The following is a 23,528-nucleotide window of genomic DNA, read 5'->3' as shown; positions in this document are numbered from 1 at the left end:
TGGAGAAATTGGACACCTTATATACTGCTGGTAGGAATATAAAATCTTTTAGCCACTTTGGAAAACAGTTTGACAGTTTCTTAAAAGGTTAAACATAGCCTTACCATTCAACACAGTAATTCCACTCTAGGTTTCTACTGATGAGAAGTGAAAATGTATGTTCATCCACACACCCGTACGTGAATGTCACGGTTATTCATAATAGCTCCAAACTGGAATCAATCCAAATATACATCAACTGGTGAATGGATAAACCAAATATGACATATATATATAATGGAGGACTATTTAGCAATGAAAATGAACTTTTGTTACGTACTACACTTGGATGAATCTCAAACATATTATCATTAAGTGGAAGAAGCCAGACACAAAAGACTATATAATTTTTTATTCCACTTATATGAAAATTTCAGAAATTGTAAATCTGTAGAGGCCAAAAGCAAATCAGTGGTTGCCTGGGCTGGATGTGGGAGTGGGGACTGACTGCATATGAGCCCAAGGGAACTTTGTGCAGTGATGGAAATGTTTTTGATCTGAATCTTGGTAATGGTTGTACAACTCTCTACATTTGCTAAAAAAATCATCGTTGGGGGCATCAGGCTAGCTCAGTCAGTAGAGCATGCGACTCTTGATCTAAAGGTTGTAAGTTCAAGCCCCACATTGGGTGTAGAGATTACTTAAAACATAAAATATTTTTTAAAAATTAAATGTTTACAACTAGGAAATAGCATTGAATTATATACTTTAAAATGGTAAGTTTTACAGTGTATAAATTATACCTCCATAAAGCTGCTTAAAAAAAGATATGCATTGTATTAGGGTTTAATGAGGGAAGTGGAACCAGATGTTATATATCCCTTATATACATCCATATGTATGTATATGTGTATATATGGATTTATTACAAGGAATTAGCTTATGCAGTTGTGGGGACTGGTTAAGCAAGTCCAACATCTATAGGGCAGGCTGTCAGGAAGGAAATATCCAGACAGGAGAGAGCAATTATAAACCTAACTGCTTGTTAAGAGTCTGACTCAGTGCATGCCTAAACCTTCTCTTTGAAAGGATTTCCACTGATTAAGTCAGACCCACACAGATACTCTCTCTAGTTTAACATCAATTTATTACGGATTTGAATTGTACTTGCAAAATCTCTTTATTGCAGCACTAGAATAGTGTTTGATTGAATAACTGGGAGAAGATGTGGGTATAATACAAAAGACTGCTATCTTCTCTTAAGTCCACAGCTTTAGTTTAGCTTAAGCAAATGTCAAAAAAAAAATCACATATTTATATAAGTATTTTGTTTTCTACAGGAAGACAGTTTCCTATTACAAGCTACAAGGATATTTAACCTGTTCATCCACTCACCTGCATGTTTTCAAAGGACCTGTTGTGTGCCAGACATACAAGTTAGGCTGTACTCTAAAAACAATTCTTTACATTACTAGCACATAAAAGATGCTCAAATATTTGTTGAATGAATATGCCATCAATATACCACCAGGACTTACTCACCCCCCAATTTTATTTATGCACATGATGTTTGTGTAGGCTCTTATCATTTAGATGGAGTATCCATTGTGCAGCCTCAAATAGCAAAGTTTCACGTTTCTATCTCCAAGCATACACGCAAAATTGGCACACTGTAACCTTTTTTATGAAGGATTTCCTGAAAGAAAAGTGCTGTATAAACAAATATCAAATATAGAAACAAACTAACCCATATTGTTGATTGTTTACAGTGAAGTCACTGTGGGGACGCTAGAAGACTTGATCCTCCTGTGAGAGCGAGTGTGTACATAATCCTATTTTCCAACACATCCAAATTTCCAGTCTTGCAGTTTTCCACAACTTGAAGATCCTGATTCCCTGGACCCGTTCCAAGGGAAGCAAGTTAGGTAAAAAAAATCTCATTCACTCACCCTCCATTCGTGATTAATTAGTAACGAACTGAGTAATGAATTATTGTGGCAGGTGATCCTAGTCTGTTGCAGCTGAGCATGTGCCCTCTCCAGGCAACCTCTACCCAGTCTCTCCAGCCGCAACCGCGACAGTTTCCATGGCGACAACTTTGTTTGTACGCTACAGGCGACGTCCCAGCTCTTTCCAAGCGGTGGGATTCCCAGAGGTTTCACACTTTGTTTTTCCTCTTCCTTTCACCAGAGAAGAAACTAAGTAACTGAACCGTTTGCCTCTCGTCTGCGCAGCTGGGAAGTGGTGAAAAGCAATGAGATAGGTACTTCTTGTCCTCAGGTTTTCTCTTCCCTCTTCTCCCAGAGCCGAAGGTCTCTAACTGGGTGCCGACAGAAATACTCTTTTTCAAGGCAGGAATCTGCACATTCTGTGGGCGTTGACGGCAAAAACAGCTGGTATCACAGTTAATTATTCAACATTTACATGACACTTTAGATTTCTTGTGCGTTAAGTATGCCTGTTGTTGTTTGGCCACCGTATCACTTCCTAGGAAGGAGCAAGACTAAGATAGAATATTGATGTTTAAAAATCTTAATGATGTCAAGCATCAGCTTCTTTGGGAGAGGGATTATACCTGAACAACTGGATTTTTTGGTAGTGGTGTTGGTGGTGGTGGTGGTTTGCATTTTAGAGAACAATTTGAACCCAGGATTTTAGAACTGAAGGGGTATTTAGAGAGTGTCTAATCCAGTTCCTCAATTTCATCCTGGGGGAAACTGAAACCCTAACTGGGAAGTGACTGGATTCATTTCTTCGTAGCAAGTGGGATGTGGAGCTGTAACAGGAATCCCTCCCAGTTACCTCAACTGTCATTCTTTAAACTAACACCAAACTTGGGAGGAAGATCTCAAAAGGTCTGGAATTTTTGGAATTGATATCTAAGATATGCTATGAGTATATCGAGGCTAACATTTACAATAACTGCTTTATAGGCCTTTTCTCCTCAGAGTATAAAGTATTTTAATCTTTAGGAGACCAAAATGTCGGATGGAAACAAAGCTGTCATTGCAGCAGAAAAGGAAGCTCTGAACTTGAAGTTGCCTCCTATTGTGCGCCCCCCTGAAAACATAGGTGTTGATACACCAGCACAAAGTAAACTGCTGAATTACAGAAGATATAAGGAGCAGCAGAAGACAATTAATCAGTTAGTGTAAGTAGCATATTGGTAAATAATTCTTTGGAATTCAAGTGAAATAATTAGTGTTCATATTCTTATAAAAAAAACTTTATGTAGGTTGTTAAGGGGCAAATGTTCAATTAGGGAAACAATTTAAAAAGTAATCACAAAGTTAATGTTATATATCACTATATGTATATATCTTATATGTCACTATATATAGCGACTATATCTATGTATCTAATATATATGTTATACATATATATGTCACTGTATCTATAGTTAATATAGTGATTGTGCTAATCACTGCTTATTCTAAGCATTGTTTTTTTATCACTTCACCCTGTATTTCTCACAACTACCCTATAAAATAGGTACTATTCTTATCACCTCTAGTTTATAAACGTAGGTCTACTCAATGTTTTAGTTCACTTAGAGAATAAAGAACAAGGTGCCTTAGGAGCTACATATTGTTCTTACTCCAAATCCTTTCATCGTCTTCCATTGTTATGTTGAACTACTTGCAGTTCCAGGAGTATATTTTTCACAGTTTAGTGAAAAAATAAATTTCATAATTGCTCCCTGCAATTTCCTTCACTGGAAAATGTCTGCCTGAATATTTATACTAGTTCTTCAAGGCTTACTTTATGGATCATCTCCTCTGGAAAGCTGTTTCCTAATCCCCTTTGTACAGCTTTAATTTTTATTATGTATTTCTTTTACATCAATTTATTTAGTAGATATTAACTACCAACTGTTACACAGACATTGTGCTTGTTACTAGGGAGACCATAGAGAATACAACAGAAGGGAGTCTTTAAGATGCTTATATTTTAGTGGGAGGAGACATAGTAAACATTTAAAAACAAACAAACAAAAAGAGTATGTTAACCTTTTAAGTGATGTTGAGCACTGTGATGATATGAGATTGTGAGATAGAGAGGGAAGGTGTTCTAGGAACATCACAGGAAAGTTCTGTGGAGATGATATTTAAGTAGAAATCTAAAGAATAGGAAGTTTTTTGTTTTTTGTTTAAAAAAATTTTTTTTAACATTTATTTATTATTGAGAGACAGAGAGACTCAGAGTGTGAGCAGGGGAGGGGCAGAGAGAGAGGGAGACACAGAATCTGAAGCAGGCTCCAGGCTCTGAGCTGTCAGCACAGAGCCTGACATGGGGCTCGAACTCACAAATCATGCAAGATCATGACCTGAGCTGAACTCAGCCGCTTAACTGACTGAGTCACCCAGGCGCTCTTAAGAATAGGAAGTTTTTCATTTAAATAAACATGAGAACAGCACTCTAGCAAAGGAGATAGCAAGCATTGAAAGTCCTGGTATATGAATGCTTTCGCATGTCCTGGGAACTGACAAAGGCCAGGGTCACTAGAGTATCAGGGGCCTGGGGAAGAGTGATACCAGGTAAAGGTGGAGAGAAAGGTGGGGGCAGACTGTGAAAGGTTTTGTAAGCCATGATAATTAATTCAGATTCCACTTTAAGTACAATGGAAGCCATTGAAATGTTTTAAACTGGGACATTATATGAAATTCACTCTGGCTATTAAGAATAGACTGAAGTGGGGAAAGGGAGAAAGCGAGAGTAGTAGGAAACAAGGAGACCAAGTGGGATGCTTTTGTAGTAGCAGAGATGAGAGCTTACAGTGGTTTGATAAGGCTGGAAACAGGGCAGGAGGAGAGAACTAAATTTGCAGGGGATATGTTTGGATCCAGAATCAGTAGAACTTGCTATTGGATTGACTTTGGTAACAAGGTGGATGGTAGTGTTTATATCTGTAAAGAATCAGAGGTCCAGGAGATTGGGGAGGTAGTTTTTGAAGTTGAGGAGCTTATGTGACATCTAAGGGGAAATATGTTAAGTAGGCAGATGGATATATAAGAGTAAAGATCTAGGCTAAAGATACAAATTTGGGAACCAACAGAATGTAGATAATTGTTAAAGCTATGGGGAATAGTTCAAATCACCTAGAGAGAGCAAACAGAGAGGAGAAGAAGGCCCAGAACTAAGCTTCTAGGATGGAGCTAGAATGTATTATGCTAAGAGAAATAAGCCAATCAGAGAAAGACATACCATATGATTTCACTCATATGTGGAATTTAAGAAACAAAACAGATGAACATATATGAGAAGGGAGAAAAAAAGGAGGAGTGAGGGAGACAAATCTCAAGAGACTCTTAACAACAGAGAACAAACTGAGGGTTGATGGAGGGAGGTGGGTGGGGGGATGGATTAGATGGGTGATGGGCACTAAAGAGGGCACTTGCTGGGATGAGCACTGGGTGTTGTATGTAAGTAATGGATCACTAAATTCTATGCCTGAAACTAATATTGCACTGTATGTTAACTAACTAAAAATTAAATAAAAATTAAAAAGAAGGAATTATATTTAAATCTTCAGTGCAGAAGGGTCAATCAGCAAATAGATTGAGGAAGTATGACTTCCTCAACTACACAATGTATTGTTGTTTCTGAGTCGCTCCTCTCTTCTACTTTCACATGTCTAAGGGCAGAGATCTCTCTTGGAAGTAAATTAAAAAGAAATAAATTTAAAAAACCATTATTGCACTATATGCTAATTAACTTGGATGTAAATTATAAATAAATAAATAAAAATTTCAAAAAAGGGCAGAGATCTCAACAAAAAAGCACAGTGTCTGGCATGTTATTGTTGGTGAACTGAATGAGTGAATAAATGAATTTTTAAAAAATATATATAAAAAATATGTATTTTTATTTGAGAGAGAGAGAGCATGAGTGGGGGAGAGGGGCAGAAGGAAAGAGAGAGAGAGAGAAAATCTTTTTTTTTTTTTTTTTTAATTTTTTTTCAACGTTTTTTATTTATTTTTGGACAGAGAGAGACAGAGCATGAACGGGGGAGGGGCAGAGAGAGAGGGAGACACAGAATCGGAAACAGGCTCCAGGCTCCGAGCCATCAGCCCAGAGCCTGACGCGGGGCTCGAACTCACGGACCGCGAGATCGTGACCTGGCTGAAGTCGGACGCTTAACCGACTGCGCCACCCAGGCGCCCTGAGAGAGAGAAAATCTTAAGTGGGCTCCACACTCAGTGCAGAGCCTGATGCACAGGGCTCGATCCTACCACCCTGGGATCATGACCTGAGCTGAAATCAAGAGTCAGACACTCAACTGCTCCACCGACTGAGCCACCCAGGCACCCTGAATAAATGAATTTTTAAAAGAGGAACGTAACTCTATGCTTTGTATAGACATATAAGTAGTACCTCTCTCATTTGGGTGCTTAATAAAAAAAAAATAGTGTCTCAAAATTGCCTTAAGCATAGTGCTTTATTAATACTGAGATTAGAATTGCCATTGTTTATTTAGGGAAAATTCATTTGCAATTAAAGTTTTTTATACCAGAAACATTTTTTTTTCCCTGGAAAACTGTGGATTTTGTTTCTTCATCTCTTTCTACCTCTACCTATTAGGATATAGAGATGAGATTTCCCTGGGTCGAAGATGGGGTGAAGTCTGTTGATAGAGTTCCAGGACTGAGACAGGATGTAAGTTATCTTGGGCAGAACTGGGCCCCTCCTGTGGCCAGTGTCTGGGAACACTTAGCTGAGACAAAATCATTTTATAGCTTTCCAGAGTCCCAGGAATGAGTTACTTCTTCCTTGGCCACTATCTCCATCTTGATTTAGACCAACCTTTCTCTCCTTCACTGCACTGTACTCCTTCACTGCATCTCTCACACAGTCTTTTGAAATTATCCAATTTTTGTTTATTTATTTGTTTGTGATTGTCAACATACAAAGCAAAAACAGGCAGGGAATGAAAAGGCTCACTTGTATATTCTTCTCAACTCTTTGTATGTATAGCCAGTAGGAGAAAACACACCCCAGGAAACTGTTGCTATCTTAAAGGATGGCTTTTCTTATATAATGAGCTCAAGGAGGTCAGGCATATATTTGCTGGGATAATTGGAGTGCAAGTCAGCGAGTGCCAGCTAGCATACCAAAGTATAAGGCAAATTCCTTGAAAGTATGGATCGCTGAGAGCTAGGCTATTCAGGGAAATAATGATGGATGAAAGGAAGTCTGGCTTGCACCTTGATGATTAATAAAGAAAAGAGGAATGAAGTTATCCCAGCCACATTTTCTATTTCATGTGAAAATGCCTTTGGAATTTTAGTTTAGTCAGATTCAGTAAGATTCAACATGGAAATGAAGCTACTCAAAAAAACCAATTCAGGGGTTCCTGGCTGGGTAAGTCGGTAGAGCATGGGACTCTTGATCTTGCAGTCAAGAGTTCAAGTTCCACATTGGGCATAGAGCCTACCTTAAAAAAAAAAAAAAGCAAATTCAGTCTTATGCTGCTTTAATAAATGTAGAATTCTAGAATGGTAGAAAATTTTCACTCTGCACTAATCAAACAACATCTGTAGTTCTGGGGTCACGCTTTAAGAGGGATATTGATAAACCATAACAGCCATAGAAGAGAGAGGAATTTTGAAACTATCCCATCTTTAAAGGAGGCTGATTTGCTTAATGGAGTATAGACTGGCATCACACAGGCTTGGGTTCATACCCTGTCTCTGCAGCTTATTAGCCATGCATGAATTTGGCAAGTTAGATAACTACTTATCATCATCTTCCTATCTGTAAGATGGAGGTAAGAATAGTGCTTTTCTCTTAGAATTTAATGAGAGTTAAAGGAGATCCATGTACTTACAGATCTTAAGCTAATGCCTAGAACATAAGCTCACAGTAAGTGGTAACTTTTATTGGTAGTAATAGTTGAAAGAACTGGACGAGTACCATCAAGTTTTGAAGGGCAACAGAAAAAAAAATATGACTCTTTATGTATAGCTCTGGAGAATAAAAGTTACAAGGATACAACTCAATTTAAAAATAAACTAGCTGACAATAAATTGGGCTACCTCAGAAAGTGATGAAAGCCATCTCCCTCACTCATCTCAGGGTACAACTTGATGTTTTTGAGAGTATTCATGTATCAAATAAGGTACTGAATTAGATATACAAGGTTTTTTCCAAATCCACTATTCTGATCATTCCACAGATATTTATTGACTTTGATGGACATTATCTAAGAGTTGTGCATAGAGCAATGAACAAAACAGACATGGTCCTTGTCTCTCTGGAGCTTACCAATCTATGTTTATGGTTCTGGTGGCCATCTTTTCCTTGAAATTCATTCTGGTTCTCCACCTGCCTCTCTGACCACATCTTTGCCTCCTTCAATTGTGATTTTTTTCTCATTCCTGTCATGCTTGGCGTCCTCCAATCTTCTTTCTCAGGTCTCTTTTCTTTTCCTTGTATTCTCTGCTTTGGCCATCTTCTCCAGTGTATTACCTTTACAAACTAGTAGATTTATCTTCCTAAAAATGTTTCCATGCTCAAAAACTCTCAGCAACTCCCATTGTCTATTGAATAAAAAAACCTGCTATTTGAGGCCCTTATTTGGATATTCCAGTCCATTTCTCCAAACTTATCTTCATCTGATCCCATAACCTCTGAGCATATTAGACAACTTCCCACTACTCCCTGTTTTTTCCTTTGATCATTCCCTTGCCTTCCTGTTTCTCAGGAGAGTCTTGTGTTTCAGATCCATCTACCCAGGAAAACTACATCTCTACCTGAAATCCTTTCTTTTATTTAAAGCTCATTGTAAATGCCAACTTGTTCATGTAGCCTTTACAGATACCTCCAGGTAGAAGTGAACTTGTCCCCTCCTCTGAACCATCAGAGTCCCATGCCTTTCATGTGGTACCTGTTTTTATCTCCTCACCATTTCAGTTTATAAATTCCTTGAGATTTGTTGTTGTTATATATATTTTTAAAAGATGTCTTTATTTTGAGAGAGAGAGAGAGAGAGAGAAAGAGAGCACAAGGGCACTTGAGCAGGAGAGGGGCAGAGAGAGAGGGAGAGAGAAAATCCCAAGCAGGCTCCGTGCTGTCAGCATAGAGCCAGTCATGGGGTTTGAATTCAATTTACGAACTGGGAAATCATGACCTGAGCCGAAACCAAGAGTCAGATGCTCAACCAGCATCTGACCACTAGCTCACCAGTCAGGTGCTCCTATTGGTGTTATACTTTAATAAAACCTAGTAGAGTGTCTTGCATAATATAAGCGTTGAATAAATATTTGGTGACAGATGGATTAGATGATGATATAACTTTATTTAAAGAGGAAATTATATTTTATAGATGATAAATTCCAATATTCAAATTGTTTATTGAGTACTTACTGTGCGCCAAATACTATTCTGGACATTTAGAGACAAGGAAATGAGTAAAACAATCTACAGCATGTAATATGTCAAATAGTGGTAAGTTCTATGAAGCAAGGTGAGGATGAAAGGATTGGATAGTGAAGGAAGTGCTACCTAATATAAGGGGTAAGATAAGGCTTCTCTGACAGGGTGGCATTTGAATAGGCACAATACACATGACGGCCCACTAGACATGAGGATTAACTCAAAATTTGTCCATAAGTTTTTATTGAAAAAAAATTTCATTTTTACTTTTAGTCTCATTCTTTTACAGTATACATGAATAATTTGAAAACTAAGGATTTGTTTCTTATAGAAAATTCAGAGGCACCTGGGTGACTCAGTAGATTGAGCAACTGACTCTTGATTTTAGCTCAGGTTATGATACCAAGGTTGTGGGATTGAGTCTCTCCCTGGGTGTGGAGCCTGCTTGAGATTTTCTCTCTCCCTCTCCCTCTTCCCCTCCCCCATGCTCTCTCTCTCAAAAAAACAGAGAGAAAGAGAGAGAGAGGGAGAGAGAGAAAAATTCAGTAAGATAAAGAACTCTTGAATATCTCTTGTTTTTTTAAAAATATAATTTATTGTCAAGTTAGCTAACATACAGTGTATACAGCGTGCTCTTGGTTTTGGAGGTAGATTCCCGTGACTCATCGCTTACATATAACACCCAGTGCTCATCCCAACAAGTGCCCTCCTCAATGCCCATCAACCATTTTCCCCTCTCCCCCGCCCCCCATTGAATATCTCTTCTTTAAGTATAATTGAAAAGATGTTCAAATTGTAATGCTTATTATTATTATCATTATTATTATTATTGAAGTAAACTCTACCCCCCCTTGCAGTTCAAATAATGGCCCCAAGGTCATGAGTGACATGCTCTACCGACTGAGCCAGCCAGACACTCTTAAACTGTAATGTTTTAATATATTCTAATGTTATCTTCAAGAGAATCAGACATTTTTTAATAGCTAATGATTTTATTATTATTATTTTTTTTAGTAATAGCACCAACAGATGCCATGAATTTATTGAAGGGTTCTATATAAGCAATTGCATTTATTTTTTTAATATAATTTATTGTCAAGTTGGCTAACATACATTATGTACAGTGTGCTCTTGGTTTTTGGGGTAGATTCCCATGTTACATACAACACCCAGTGCTCATCCCAACAAGTACCCTCCTCGATGCCCATCACCCATTGTCTCCTCTCCCCCACACCCCCATCAACCCTCAGTTTGTTCTCTGTATTTAAGAGTTTCTTAGGGTTTGTTTCCCTCTCTCTCTGTTTGTAACTATTTTTTCCCTTCCCTTCCCCCCATGGTCTTCTGTTAAGTTTCTCAAGATCCACATATGAATGAAAACATATGATATCTGTCTTCCTCTGACTGACTTATTTCATTTAGAATAATACCTTCCAGTTCCATCCACATTGATGCAAATGGCATGATTTCATTCTTTCTCATTGCCAAGTAGTATTCCATTGTATATATATAAACCACATCTTCTTTATCCATTCTTCAGTTGATGGACATTTAGGCTCTTTCCATAATTTGGCTATTGTTGAAAGCGCTGCTGTAAACATTGGGGTACATGTGCCCCTATGAATCAGCACTCCTGTATCCTCTGGATAAATTCCTAGTAGTGTTATTATTGCTGGGTCGTAGGGTAGTTCTATTTTTAATTTTTTGAGGAAGCTCCACACTGTTTTCCGGAGCAGCTACACCAGTTTGCATTCCCACCAACGGTGCAAGAGGGTTCCCATTTCTCCACATCCTCGCCAGCATCTGTTGTTTCCTGAGTTGTTAATTTTAGCTACTCTGACTGGTGTGAGGTGGTATCTCAGTGCGGTTTTGATTTGTATTTCCCTGATGATGAGTGATGTTGAGCATCTTTTCATGTGTCTGTTGGACATCTGGATGTCTTCTTTGGAAAAGTGTCTATTCATGTCTTTTGCCCATTTCTTTACTGGATTATTTGTTTTTCAGGTGTTGAGTTTGGTAAGTTCTCTATAGATTTTGGATACTAAGCCTTTATCCGATATGTCATTTGTAAATATCTTTTCCCATTGCATCAGTTGCCTTTTAGTTTTGTTGATTGTTTCCTTTGCATTGCAGAAGTTTTTATCTTGATGAGGTCCCAATAGTTTGTTTTTGCTTTTAATTCCCTTGCTTTTGTAGATGTGTTGAGCAAGAAGTTGCTGTGGCTGAGGTCAAAGAGGTTGTTGCCTGCTTTCTCCTCTAGGGTTATGATGGTTTCCTGTCTCACATTTAGGTATTTCATCCATTTTGAGTTTATTTTTGTGTATGGTGTAAGAAAGTGGTCTAGTGTCATCCTTCTGCATGTTGCTGTCCAGTTCTCCCAACACCATTTGCTAAAGAAACAGTCTTTTTCCATTGGATGTTCTTTCCTGCTTTGTCAAAGATTAGTTGGCCATACTTTTGTGGGTCCACTTCTGGGTTCTCTATTCTATTCCATTGGTCTATGTGTCTGTTTTTGTGCCAATACCATACTGTCTTGATGATTACAGCTTTGTAGTAGAGGCCAAAGTCTGGGATTGTGATGCCTCCCACTATGGTTTTCTTTTTCAATATTACTTTGGCTATTTGGGGTCTTTTGTGGTTCCATACAAATTTTAGGATTGTTTGTTCTAGCTTTGAGGACAACGTTGGTGCAATTTTGATTGGGATTGCATTGAATGTGTAGATAGCTTTGGGTAGTATTGACATTTTAACAGTATTTATTCTTCCAATCCATGAGCATGGAATGTTTTTCCATTTCTTTGTGTCTTCTTCAATTTCCTTCATAAGTGTTCTATACTTTTCAGCATACAGATCTTTTCTATCTTTGGTTAGGTTTATTCCTGCATATTTTATGGTTCTTGGTGCAATTGTAAATGGGATTAATTTCTTGATTTCTCTTTCTGTTGCTTCATTATTGGTGTATAGAAATGCAACCGATTTCTGGGGTGCCTGGGTGGCTCAGTCGGTTAAGCGTCCGACTTCGGTGCAGGTCATGATTTCGCGGTCCGTGAGTTCCAGCCCCGCGTCGGGCTCTGTGCTGGCAGTTCGGAGCCTGGAGCCTGTTTCAGATTCTGTGTTTCCCTCTCTCTCTGACCCTCCCCCGTTCATGCTCTGTCTCTCCCTCTCTCAAAAATAAATAAATGTTAAAAAAAAAAATTAAAAAAAAAAAAAGAAATGCAACCGATTTCTGTACATTGATTTTGTACACTGCGCCTTTGCTTAATTCATGTATCAGTTCTAGCAGCCTTTTGGGGAAGTCTTTTGGGTTTTCCATGTAGGGTATCATGTTGGAGTCAGACATTTTTTAACTATAAATTTCAGAATTGATGGAGCCAAAAGAAGTTTAGACAGAACACTGGGTAAAAGAACACTGCCAACACCAGAGCCAGATTATCCTCTAACTGTAAGTTTATGTTTTCTCTTTAAAAAGTTTGTCCTTATACAATTTTAATTCTTATTTACTTTAAGTCAATCACAACATAACTAGTATTTTTAAGAGAATAATACGTACATTTAAATCACTTAGAATTTTTTCTCCTTGATTTAATTATGTCTTATTTGTTTGCTTTTGACAGATGACCAGTGAAATTAAAAAGAAAGGAGTGAGTTCAATTTTTTATATTTCTCTTTTTGAAAATGTTCAAAGAAATTATTGCAAAGTAACTCCTTCTAAGACCACCTGCTAATAAGACCCATTCTAGAAGAGAAAAAATATTTAGAAACTGAGATTTTAATTTTCTGTAAAGGAACAAACATGTCATGGATGACAAATATGGGATTTAAGAATTATATTTTTGTTGCCATTTGTTATTTGAGAATTAGTTGTAAATGTTTTAGTTCCTATTTCAAAAAGTGGGAAAAAATTGAAAAATTGCAGTTATAAAGGAAATGCATTTCCCTTTTCATTGTTCTGATATTGATATAATGATGATTACTTATTGAGAATCCAGAGGGTGCTAGACACATGATAGGTGCTGGATTTTAAAAAATGGCACTGACTGCATGGGTGACAACATGGGCCTGTGGTATAATTGGTGGAAGATGATAACATGTAAAATGTATTTAACAGCAAAGGATATGGAAACTTATGCAGCTGTCTACACAAAAGAGAAATTCATGCAGCATGTTCCCAGATGGGAGTACAGGCTTTCCAAGTCTCTTCAAGTTCCTATTGGGGATGATACCTCCCTGTATTGAGGATCTTTGGGAGAACCTAATTTTATCTACTCTAAGTTTTTTCTTTTCTTTTCTTTTCTTTTCTTTTCTTTTCTTTTCTTTTCTTTTCTCTCTTCTCTTCTAAATTTCCTTTTTCTTTCTTTCTTTCTTTCTTTCTTTCTCTATGGTCTTCTTCCTTCACTTTCTCCCTCCCAAATTTTCTGGAGACTTTGGCTCTGTATTTGCCTCTTTAATAGATACAAGAACTGATACAAAGCATTCATAAATATTTAACATGAGGTTGGGTGAATTGCAGAATGTACCTGTGTGTATGCACTTAGCATCCTCACTCTTTGTCCAGAGTTCTTGCCTTCTAGTGTCTTACAATCTAAAACAGGCAGCTGGGCATGGCACAGTCTTTCATTCCTGAACCCACTGCTCTTGGTCATCTGGCATGTAGGAACTCCACCTCTTCATCATTAATGTCACCAGTGACTATGAATTGCCAAATCCAAGGGACATTTTTTTCAATACTGCTTTCACTAGACTTCTCACTGACTTTTCAAAAATGCTTTTACTTTTAAATAATTGGACACATGGATCCGTGGAATAAATGGCCTGGAAGTAGACCTATATGAGTACAGCCAGCTAATTTTTGACAAAGTGCAAAAATTAATTCAACAGAAGAAGGATAGTGTTTTCAACAAATGGGGTGGAGCAATTGGACATCCATAAAAAAATAAAACAAATAAACAACAACAAAAAAACCCCTCAAACTTCAGCCTAAATGTCACACCTTGTACAAAAATTACTAAAATTAGATCATAGATTTAAATGTAAAACATAAAACCAAAAACTTTTAGGGGCACCTTTGTGGCTCAGTTGGTTAAGCGTCAGACTTTGGCTCAGGTCATGATCTCATGGTTTGGTTCGTGAGTTCAAGCCCCACATCGGGCTTGCTGCTGTCATGCAACTCTTGATCTCAGGGTTGTGAGTTTAAGCCCCACATTGGGTGTAGAGATTATTTAAATTTAGAAGCAAACCTGGAGCTAAGCAGAGTCTTCAGACTGATACAAAAAGCATAACCCATAAAAGAAAAAAACCCCAATAAATTGTATTTCATCAAAATTAAAAACTATTATTCAGTGAAAACCTTGTTTTTTAAATGTTTATTTATTTATTTTGAGAGAAAGAGAGGGAGTACAAGCAGGGGAGGGGCAGAGAGAGAAAGGGAGAGAGAGAATCCCAAGCAGACGCCAAGCTGTCAGTGCAGAGCCCAATTCTGGGCTCTGTCTCGTGAACCATGAGATCATGGCCTGAGCTGAAATCAAGAGTTAAATGCTTAACTGACTGAGCCACCCAGGCGCCCCTATTTTTTGTTTTACAATACTGTATTCCTTGGGTGCCTGTGTGGCTCAGTCGGTTGAGCATCCCACTTTGGCTCAGGTCATGATTTCAGGGCTCACAGTTTCAAGCCCTGCATTGGGCTCTGTGCTGACAGCTCAGAGCCTGGAGGCTGCTTTGGATTCTGTCTGTCTGTCTGTCTGTCTCTCTCAAAAATAAATAAACGTTAAAAAAAAAAAAAAAAAAAACCACAATACTGTATTCCTATTCAGAGAGTCCCAACAAATTTGGCATATTAAATTCATAGTACACTCTTAAATATTAAAGATAACCTAATTGATTTCTATTGTATATTTAAGATTCTGATGAATCTGCATTTATATGTATTTTTTTTAACATTTATTTATTTTCGACATACAGAGAGAGAGAGAGAGCATGAGCAGAGGAGGGGCAGAGAGAGAAAGAGAGGGAGACACAGAATCTGTAGCAGGCACCAGGCTCTGAGCTATCAGCACAGAGCCTGATGCAGGGCTCGAACTCACGAACTATGGGATCATGCCCTGAGCTGAAGTAGGATGCTTAACCAACTGAGCCACCCAGGAACCTCAACATTTATATGTATTTTAATACAGAAAACCTTAAACTCCAACCCTGGTTTGAGTGAAGAGTTAATGACAAGATTAGTTTTCTCAAGTGTAAAATGCAGATTTGGAGTGGGTGGGGAAACACCCTGATAATACTTTAAATTAATCAACTTGATTAATATTCTAAAATATTTAATAATACCTATGCATAATTTATTGCTACTATTTCCTGTCATTTTTGGCTATTTTATCAATTGTGACTTTGTACCTTTGTGCTGGGTGCATATTTGCTAATTTTTTACTGTTTAATGGATTAATGCTAAATATTTCGATGTTTGAGTGGATAACATGGGCATGCCCAGCTTCCCTAGCCCAGGCCTTACTCCCAATTTCCAATTCTTATTCATTTAATAAATATATACTGAGTACTTGAAAAAATGGTTTCTTTGCAGCTCATACTTCCGAGTGTTTTTATTCTGAAAACATGTTATTTTTCAGAATATTTCTATTCCAAAAAAATGTTGTCTTGAAAAGACAGAGCACCGGAGTTACACTGATATACCATTTAGAACATTTAGTTTTTTCTTATTACATTCTCAGTTCAACTATATTTATATGAAGCAACGTGTAGAAAGTAGTCCCATGGTGCCTATTCAGCAGGAATGGCTGGATCACATGTTAATGCTGATACCTGAGTCTTTAAAGGAAGGGAAAGAAAGAGAAAAACTTGTTGAAAGTCTCATAAATGAGGTGTCAAGTGACTTTGAAAAAAGCATGAAGAGATATCTGGGTAAGTAGCATTTCACAAATGCCAAGCTTCTTTTACTTTTGTTTCCCACCCCTTCAATCAAAAGTAGAAATATGAATAATGAATAATTTATATATTTAGCTGTATGTATTTCTTACATACTATTTTTATTTAAAGCTTTTATTTTGAGCTTATAATCTAGTCAAAATCTTTGTAATTTAAGGGAACTTTGTATAATTTTTTTTTTCCTGTGCTTGTTAGCTAAGGGCTTTTTCATTTTTCTCTTTGTCTTTATGGTTGTAGTTACACTGTTTAATACCGGATTGTAAAAAAAAAAAAAAAAGTATTAGTGTATTTAGAGAAATTTATTAGGGATTTAATATTGGAAATTTTTATTGGCATAAGTTTTTTTTAATGTTTATTTATTTTGTGAGAGAAAGAGAGAGAGAGAGAGAGAGCGTGCAAGCAGGGGAGGGGCAGAGAGAGAGAGAGAGAGAGAGAGGGAGGGAGAATCCCAAGCAACTCCATGCTGTCAGCACAGAGACCGATGCATAGCTCGATCTCAGGAACCATGAGGACATGACCTCAGCCAAAATCAAGAGTCCGATGCTCAACTGACCAAGCCACCCAGGAACCCCTGGAATAAATTCTTTTAAGTGGCCTTTGAGTAGATAGAATGCAAAAAGCTGAAACTTAAAGCTTTACTGTATCTGAATTCACCCCTAAAGTAACACCTAAATAGTACCAACAACTTGATTTTTTTTCAAATAAAGGATTTTTTTTCTCATACTCACTTTAATGCTCAATAAGCTATATTATCCAATATGAAAAGTTAGAAAGTTTGAGTAGGACTTGTGAGAGTTTTCAAGAAATATTAATACATGTATGTGTTTTAGTGAGGAGTGTTCTCGTGAAACCTCCGGTTAAATGGCTTGAAGATGAAGGAGGCCCTTTACCTGAATCCCCTGTGTGAGTAAATTATTTTAAAAACAGTATTGCATCTAGGTTTAAAAAAATTTTTTTTTAATGTTTTTATTTATTTTTGAGACAGAGAGAGACAGAGCATGAGCAGGGGAGGGGCAGAGAGAGAGGGAGACACAGAATCCAAAGCAGGCTCCAGGCTGTGAGCTGTCAGCACAGACCCTGACTCAGGGCTTGAACTCATGGACTGTGATATCATGACCTGAGCTGAAGTCGGACGCTCAACCGACTGCACCACCCAGATGCCCCTGCATCTAGGTTTTGATAACAGATTGAAAATAAGCTGATCTAACATTTAAGTCTAGAATTGTGAAGCTATTTTGAATACATCTGAAGAATAGCACTACTGTGGTGTATCCTTGCTCTGAACTTGTCTATTTGTTGCTTACACAATCAGGGGAATCTTTAAGGATGTATAGGTCAACTTGGCCTTAAGTAACCTCTGGTGTATACCAGACAGATTTCTTCCTCTCTTCCCAGTCCTGAGTTCGTTTATCCATACCCAGGGTAACTGAGCCAGAGCACAGTGGAAGTTAGCAGGGTACCTGGCCCATCAGTCTGTCCTCTCTGAAGATAATGCACTTTCTCTCTCACTCTCTCTCTCTTTTTTTTAAATGTTTATTTATTTATTTTGAGAGAGAGAGAGAGAGAGCGAGCAAGCCGCATGTGAGCAGGGGAGGGACAGAGAGAGAGGGAGAGAGAATTCCAAGCAAGCTCCCTGTGGTCAGCAGAGAACCTGACTCGGGGCTCAATCCCACGAATGGTGAGATAATGACCTAAGCTGAAATCAAGAGTTGGGTGCTTAACCTACTGAGCCACCCAGGTGTGCCAATAATACACTTTCAAGATCTTGATGCCTTTTTATTACATGCATAAAGCTTTGATCGCTGACCACATTTCCCAGTCTTCTTCTCGCTTTAATATTAATTCCATGTCATAACTATTATTTCCTAAAAGTTAGAGTATATTGTTTGAATTCTGCTTGATATGGTGTTTTGCTTTTCCAGAGGACTGGATTATTCTAAGCCTTGGCATTCTAGCTATGTGCAGACAAGAAGTCAAATATTAGCTAATTTGCACATTGTTCATCCAACTATGAAAATATTACTGGACCTTGGTTATACGACATTTTCCAATACGATTTTGCTAGATTTAACAGGAATTAGGTAAAAATCTCATATTTATTAACTAACATTTAAGATTTGAATATCTCATGCTTGAATCTTTATATTTTCACTGTAGACATTTTAAACTGATGAATCTTGAGAACTTTTCTTTAGATTAAAATTTTCTTACTTTTTTCAACAATTATGTATTAGGACCAATATTTATCATTTGCTTTAAATCATTTTTATACTTCTCATAAACAGAGCTAAAGGGCCAATTGATTGTGAATCACTAAAAAATGATCTGTCAATACAAGCTAGAAAGGCAGAAGAGAAGATAATGAACACATGGTATCCAAAGGTCATAAATCTTTTCACAAAGAAGGAGGCTCTAGAAGGCATCAGACCTGAAAAATGGGATGCATTTTATAACTGTGTTTCTACACTTATGTCAAATCAGGTAAATATATTTTATATATCTTGAATGATAATGCTGTTATAATTAGTTTATTATTTTATTATATTTTAAGTTTTTATTTAAATTCTAGTTGGTTAACATACAATGTAATATTTAGTTTCAGGTGTACAGTATAGTGATTCAACACTTCCATATAACACCCGGTGCTCATCACAAGTACATTCCTTAATCCCCATCACCTATTTCACCCATCCCCCACCCACATCCCCTCTGGTAACCATCATTTCTCTATAGTTAAGAGACTGTTTTTTGGTTTGCCTCTCTGTCTCTATATTTTTCCCCCCTTTACTCATTTGTTTTGTTTCTTAAATTCCACATATGAGTGAAGTCATATGGTATCTGTCTTTCTCTGACTTACTTCACTTAGCATAATACTCTCTTGCTCCATCCATGTCATTGCAAATGGCAAGATTCATTCTCTTTTTTATGGCTGAATAATATTCCATTGCATGTCTCTATACCATATCTTCTTTATCCATTCATCTATCTGTGGACACTTGGGCTGCTTCCATAATTTGGCTGTTGTACACAATGCTGCTATAAACTTTGGGGTGCATGCAACATTTTGAATTAGTAATTTTGTATTCTTTGGGTAAATACCTAGTAGTGCAATTGCCTAATTGTAGGGTAGTTCTATTTTTAACTTTTTAAACAAATTTTTATTTATTTATTTTATTGTTAACTCTTTGAGGAACCTCCATACTGTTTTCTAGAGTGGCTGCTCCAGTTTATATTGCCATCAACAATGCAAGAAAGTTCCCCTTTCTCCACATCCTCCCCAACACCTGTTGTTTCCTGCGTTTTTGATTTTAGCCATTCTGACAGGTGGGAGATGGTATCTCATCGTGGTTTTGATTTGTGTTTCCCTGATGATGAGTGATGTTGAGCATCTTTTCATGTGGCTGTTAGCCATCTGTGTATCTTCTTTGGAAAAATGTCTATTTATGTCTTCTGCCCATTTCTTAATTGGATTATTCATTTTTTGGGTGCTAAATTTAAAACTGATGTTTTATTTTATTATTTTTTAAGTATTTATTTCATTTTTGAGGGAAAGAGAGCACATAAGCGGGGAAGGGGCAGAGAGAGAAAGGGAGACAGAGAATCAAAGCAGACTCCAGGCTCTGAGCTGTCAGTGTAGAGCCCAGCATGGGGCTCAAACTCACGGACTGTGAGATCATGACTTAAGGGGAAGTCAGATGCTTAACCAACTGAGCCACCCAGGTGCTCTTTAGTTTATTATTTTAAATAAAATTCTATTCAGACATAGTGCTAGGTAGTTATTTTGAAATAAGAAAAACATTTTTATCATAATTTTATTTAAATACGTTTAGCATAAAAATGCTTCATTTCTGAAGCAAGATCTGAAGCAATCTAAAATGAAAGGAAATTCTAGAAGTATGTGTCAGTATTATGAGTGATAACTGGGCTCATGCTTAAAGGCTATCAACTAATTATCTATAGCTTTATTGGAGAATATTAACAAAAAGGACTATCCCAGTAAACATTTTTTTGAACATATGAAATTTCAAGTTGATTGATTCTCATGTTTTTCTTAGTAAAATCTTGGTTTGAAATTGAATTGATCATCTTTTTTACAGTATTTATTTATTTATTTATTTATTTATTTATTTATTTATTTTGAGAGAGAGAGAGAGAGTGTGTGTGTGTGTGTGTGTGAGAGAGAGAGAGAGAGAGAGAGAGCAGGGCTGGGGCAGAGAGAAGGGGAGAGAGAATCCTAAGCAGCTTCCATGCTGTCAGCACAGAGCCTGATTTGGGGGTTGATCTCACCACTGCAAGATCATGATCTGAGCCGATATCAAGAGTCAGACGCTTAACTGACTGAGCCGCCCAGGTGCCCCTTGAATTGATCATCTTTAAAGAGAATATTAATTCTCTCCTCAAATTTTTACTATTATAGAAATACAGTTCTACAAAAACAGTTCTGAATAAAAACTTTCCCTTTTGTAAAATATCCCCAAAGATTCCATGAATTTTGCAATGTATACTTTTTAAAAGAAATTTTTATTTATTTTGAGAGAGAGAGCACACCAGTGAGAGAGGGGCAGAGAGAGAATCCCAAGCAGGCTCCACACTCAGAGCAGAGCCCGATTTAAGGATCCATCCCAGGGGCGCCTGGGTGGCTCAGTCGGTTAAGCGTCCAATTTCAGCTCAGGTCACGATCTCGCGGTCCGTGAGTTCGAGCCCCGCATTGGGCTCAGGGCTGATGGCTCAGAGCCTGGAGCCTGCTTCCGATTCTGTGTCTCCCTTTCTCTCTGCCCCTCCCCCATTCATGCTCTGTCTCTCTCTGTCTCAAAAATAAATAAACATTAAAAAAAAATAAAAAAAATTAAAAAAGGCTCCATCCCAGAACCATGAGATCATGACCATGACCTGAGCCAAAATCAAGAGTCAGACGCTTAACTGAGCCATCCAGGTGCCCTGCAACACATCCTTAAAAGGACACATTTAATATCTAGTATATAACTCTGTAATTAATATACATGATGTACTTTCTATCTTTATCCTCTTAAGAGGACTATGATTATTTGATAAAAAATAGAGATGAGGAACATTTTGAAGATCATTATATTTGTCCCCTTGGCTAAATTTCAAATAGTTGATTCTACATAAGAATGCATTATTCATAGTTTGGTAACTTATTGTGCACATTTTTAAAATTTTTTTAATGTTTATTTTTAAGAGAGAGAGAGAGAGAGAGCAAACAGGAGAGGGGCAGAGAGGGAGGGAGACACAGAATCTGAACCAGGCTCCAGGCTCAAAGCTGTCAGCACAGAGCCCGACACAGGGCTTGAACTCATGAACTGTGAGATCATGACCTGTTCCGAAGTCTGGTGCCACCCAGGTTCCCCTTATTGTGCATGTTTCTAATGTCCAGTGGCTTCACCCTCACCTGGTGATTTGCTGGAAATCCAACTCTCCAGGCTGGGGAGAAGCCCTAATTTGTAGTCTTTGCCAATTTCCTGGTGGAAATATTCCCACAGTGTAATTTTCAAGCATCCAAGGGTTTAGTAACTGGCTCACAAAATTCTTGAATATTTAACTATCAACCTTAGCAGCTTGCTTTAGCATACTAACTGTCCCTCGCCTCACGTGCATGTCACCCCATGACACCCTCATTCTCAGGTGTCGGGCCTCTCCTCCCCTTAATCTTCACTTTGTTTAGTTTTTCTGGAATGTTTTCTGTACCATGGAAAGAATTACTGAAGAATGTGGAAGATTCTGAGTTGCCATTTTAGGATTGTTGCTAGTCTATAAAAAAAAATCAAAGTTTGCATATATCATTCTACTTATTGTTTTAGACTACACTTAGAACATACTGTGCTGAATGAAGATAATTTTGAAGAGTAAATGAATTGATAGAATGAATTAATTGTAGGTAATAGCTCACTGATTTTGAACAAAAGGTTAAAAGGTTAAAGGTTGAATTTGTACTTTCTAAAGTAATGTTAATTTACGACATCATGCAGCTAAAGGATTTCTTAAAGAGAACTGTAGAAGGATTTGTGAAGCTCTTTGACCAAGAAGATCAATGTGGGCTGCCAATATTTAAGATGGAACTGACATTTGATGAGGATAAAATGGAATTTTATCCTACCTTTCAAGATTTGGAAGATGTTGTTTTGGGTTTGGTAGAGCGAATAACTGAAGCTCTGCAGGTATTTCGTCTTCATTATCCATTGGGTTTCTTTATATGGGCCTCTTTCAGTATTTTATTATTTTATTTTAATTTTATTATTATTTTTTAATATTTATTTATTTGGGGGGAGAGTGCAAGCAAGGGAGGGGTAGAGAGAGGGGGCCATAGGATCCAAAGCAGGCTCTGCACTGACAGGCTGACAACAGCGACCCTGATGTGGGGCTCAAACTCATGAACCGCGAGATCATGACCTGAGCCAAAGTTGGACACTTCACCAACTGAGACGCCCAGGTGCCCCCTCTTTCAAAAATTTAAACTGAGTTGAAACTCTATAAAGTGGACATGTACATAAAATGTTTTAACTCTGTTTTATTTCCATCCTCCAAGTTATTTCAAGTTAGAACGTGCTTTCTCTTTGGTAACATTTCCTGGATGGAAATGATGTTTTTCCTTCTTAGAACTTTTATTGTAGCTGTGAATTGGTATTTTTGTGCATGTTTGATTCTCCCTGTGTAGTTGTGAGCTTCTTAAGGACAAGATCCACATCATGTTTGTTCTTTGTACATTCTAATATAATCACTTAGATATAATTATTCAATAAATACTTGTTGAATGATAGAAAACTAATGCAAGTTTTTATATTAGATTAAAAATATACAACTCTAAATCATTATTTTTCATCAAGTTATCTTTTTTTGGACTGTTGAAATATGAAAATAATGTTTAAAAATATAGTATAAGCTCTATGTATAGCCCAATTGCACAGATACTGGTTTCATAAATTGTCATTTTAATTTTTGTTAGAATGTCCAAACAGTTCCCTCTTGGCTCTCAGGAACTTCCCCAGCTGTAAATCTGGACACAGAACTTCCTGAACATGTGTCACAATGGGCTGTTACTACACTGAAGGCAGCAGTACATCATAACTTAGAAGGTGCAAGAAAACATTATGAGACATATGGTATATATGACATATATTATTTTATCGTAAAAGAATACCATTTTTATTTTTACTAGAAATTGGTCAGATATTTGGTTGTCTTGGGCTGTCATGAAAGAGCAGGAAGAACCAGAAGTGAGCATA

General features: G+C 37.4%; 1 protein-coding gene across 2 annotated transcripts in view; it reads left to right on the top strand.

The window, feature by feature from the left end:
* Positions 1 to 305: 305 nt before the first annotated feature.
* The window catches only part of DNAH12 (dynein axonemal heavy chain 12), a 211,252-nt gene continuing 188,029 nt past the window's right edge, over positions 306 to 23,528 (top strand). Inside the window, exons 1-10 of one of the 2 annotated variants that reach the window (XM_053898581.1) lie at positions 306 to 2,242; positions 2,952 to 3,130; positions 12,712 to 12,793; positions 12,966 to 12,992; positions 16,074 to 16,263; positions 17,118 to 17,190; positions 18,210 to 18,368; positions 18,573 to 18,768; positions 22,275 to 22,463; positions 23,249 to 23,405. In XM_053898581.1, the coding sequence (XP_053754556.1) occupies positions 2,961 to 3,130; positions 12,712 to 12,793; positions 12,966 to 12,992; positions 16,074 to 16,263; positions 17,118 to 17,190; positions 18,210 to 18,368; positions 18,573 to 18,768; positions 22,275 to 22,463; positions 23,249 to 23,405 (1,243 nt within the window). In that variant the 5' untranslated portion in view covers positions 306 to 2,242; positions 2,952 to 2,960. Of the gene's footprint in view, positions 2,243 to 2,951; positions 3,131 to 12,711; positions 12,794 to 12,965; positions 12,993 to 16,073; positions 16,264 to 17,117; positions 17,191 to 18,209; positions 18,369 to 18,572; positions 18,769 to 22,274; positions 22,464 to 23,248; positions 23,406 to 23,528 lie in introns of those variants that run through there. The other variant, XM_053898580.1, reaches the window with a different exon arrangement.

The sequence above is a fragment of the Panthera pardus genome, unplaced genomic scaffold (assembly GCF_024362965.1).
Source record: "Panthera pardus isolate Hobbes unplaced genomic scaffold, ASM2436296v1 HiC_scaffold_8, whole genome shotgun sequence".
Lineage (NCBI taxonomy): Eukaryota > Metazoa > Chordata > Mammalia > Carnivora > Felidae > Panthera > Panthera pardus.
The sequence above is the reverse complement of the archived record's forward strand: the minus strand, read 5'-3'. Positions and strand labels throughout refer to the sequence as shown.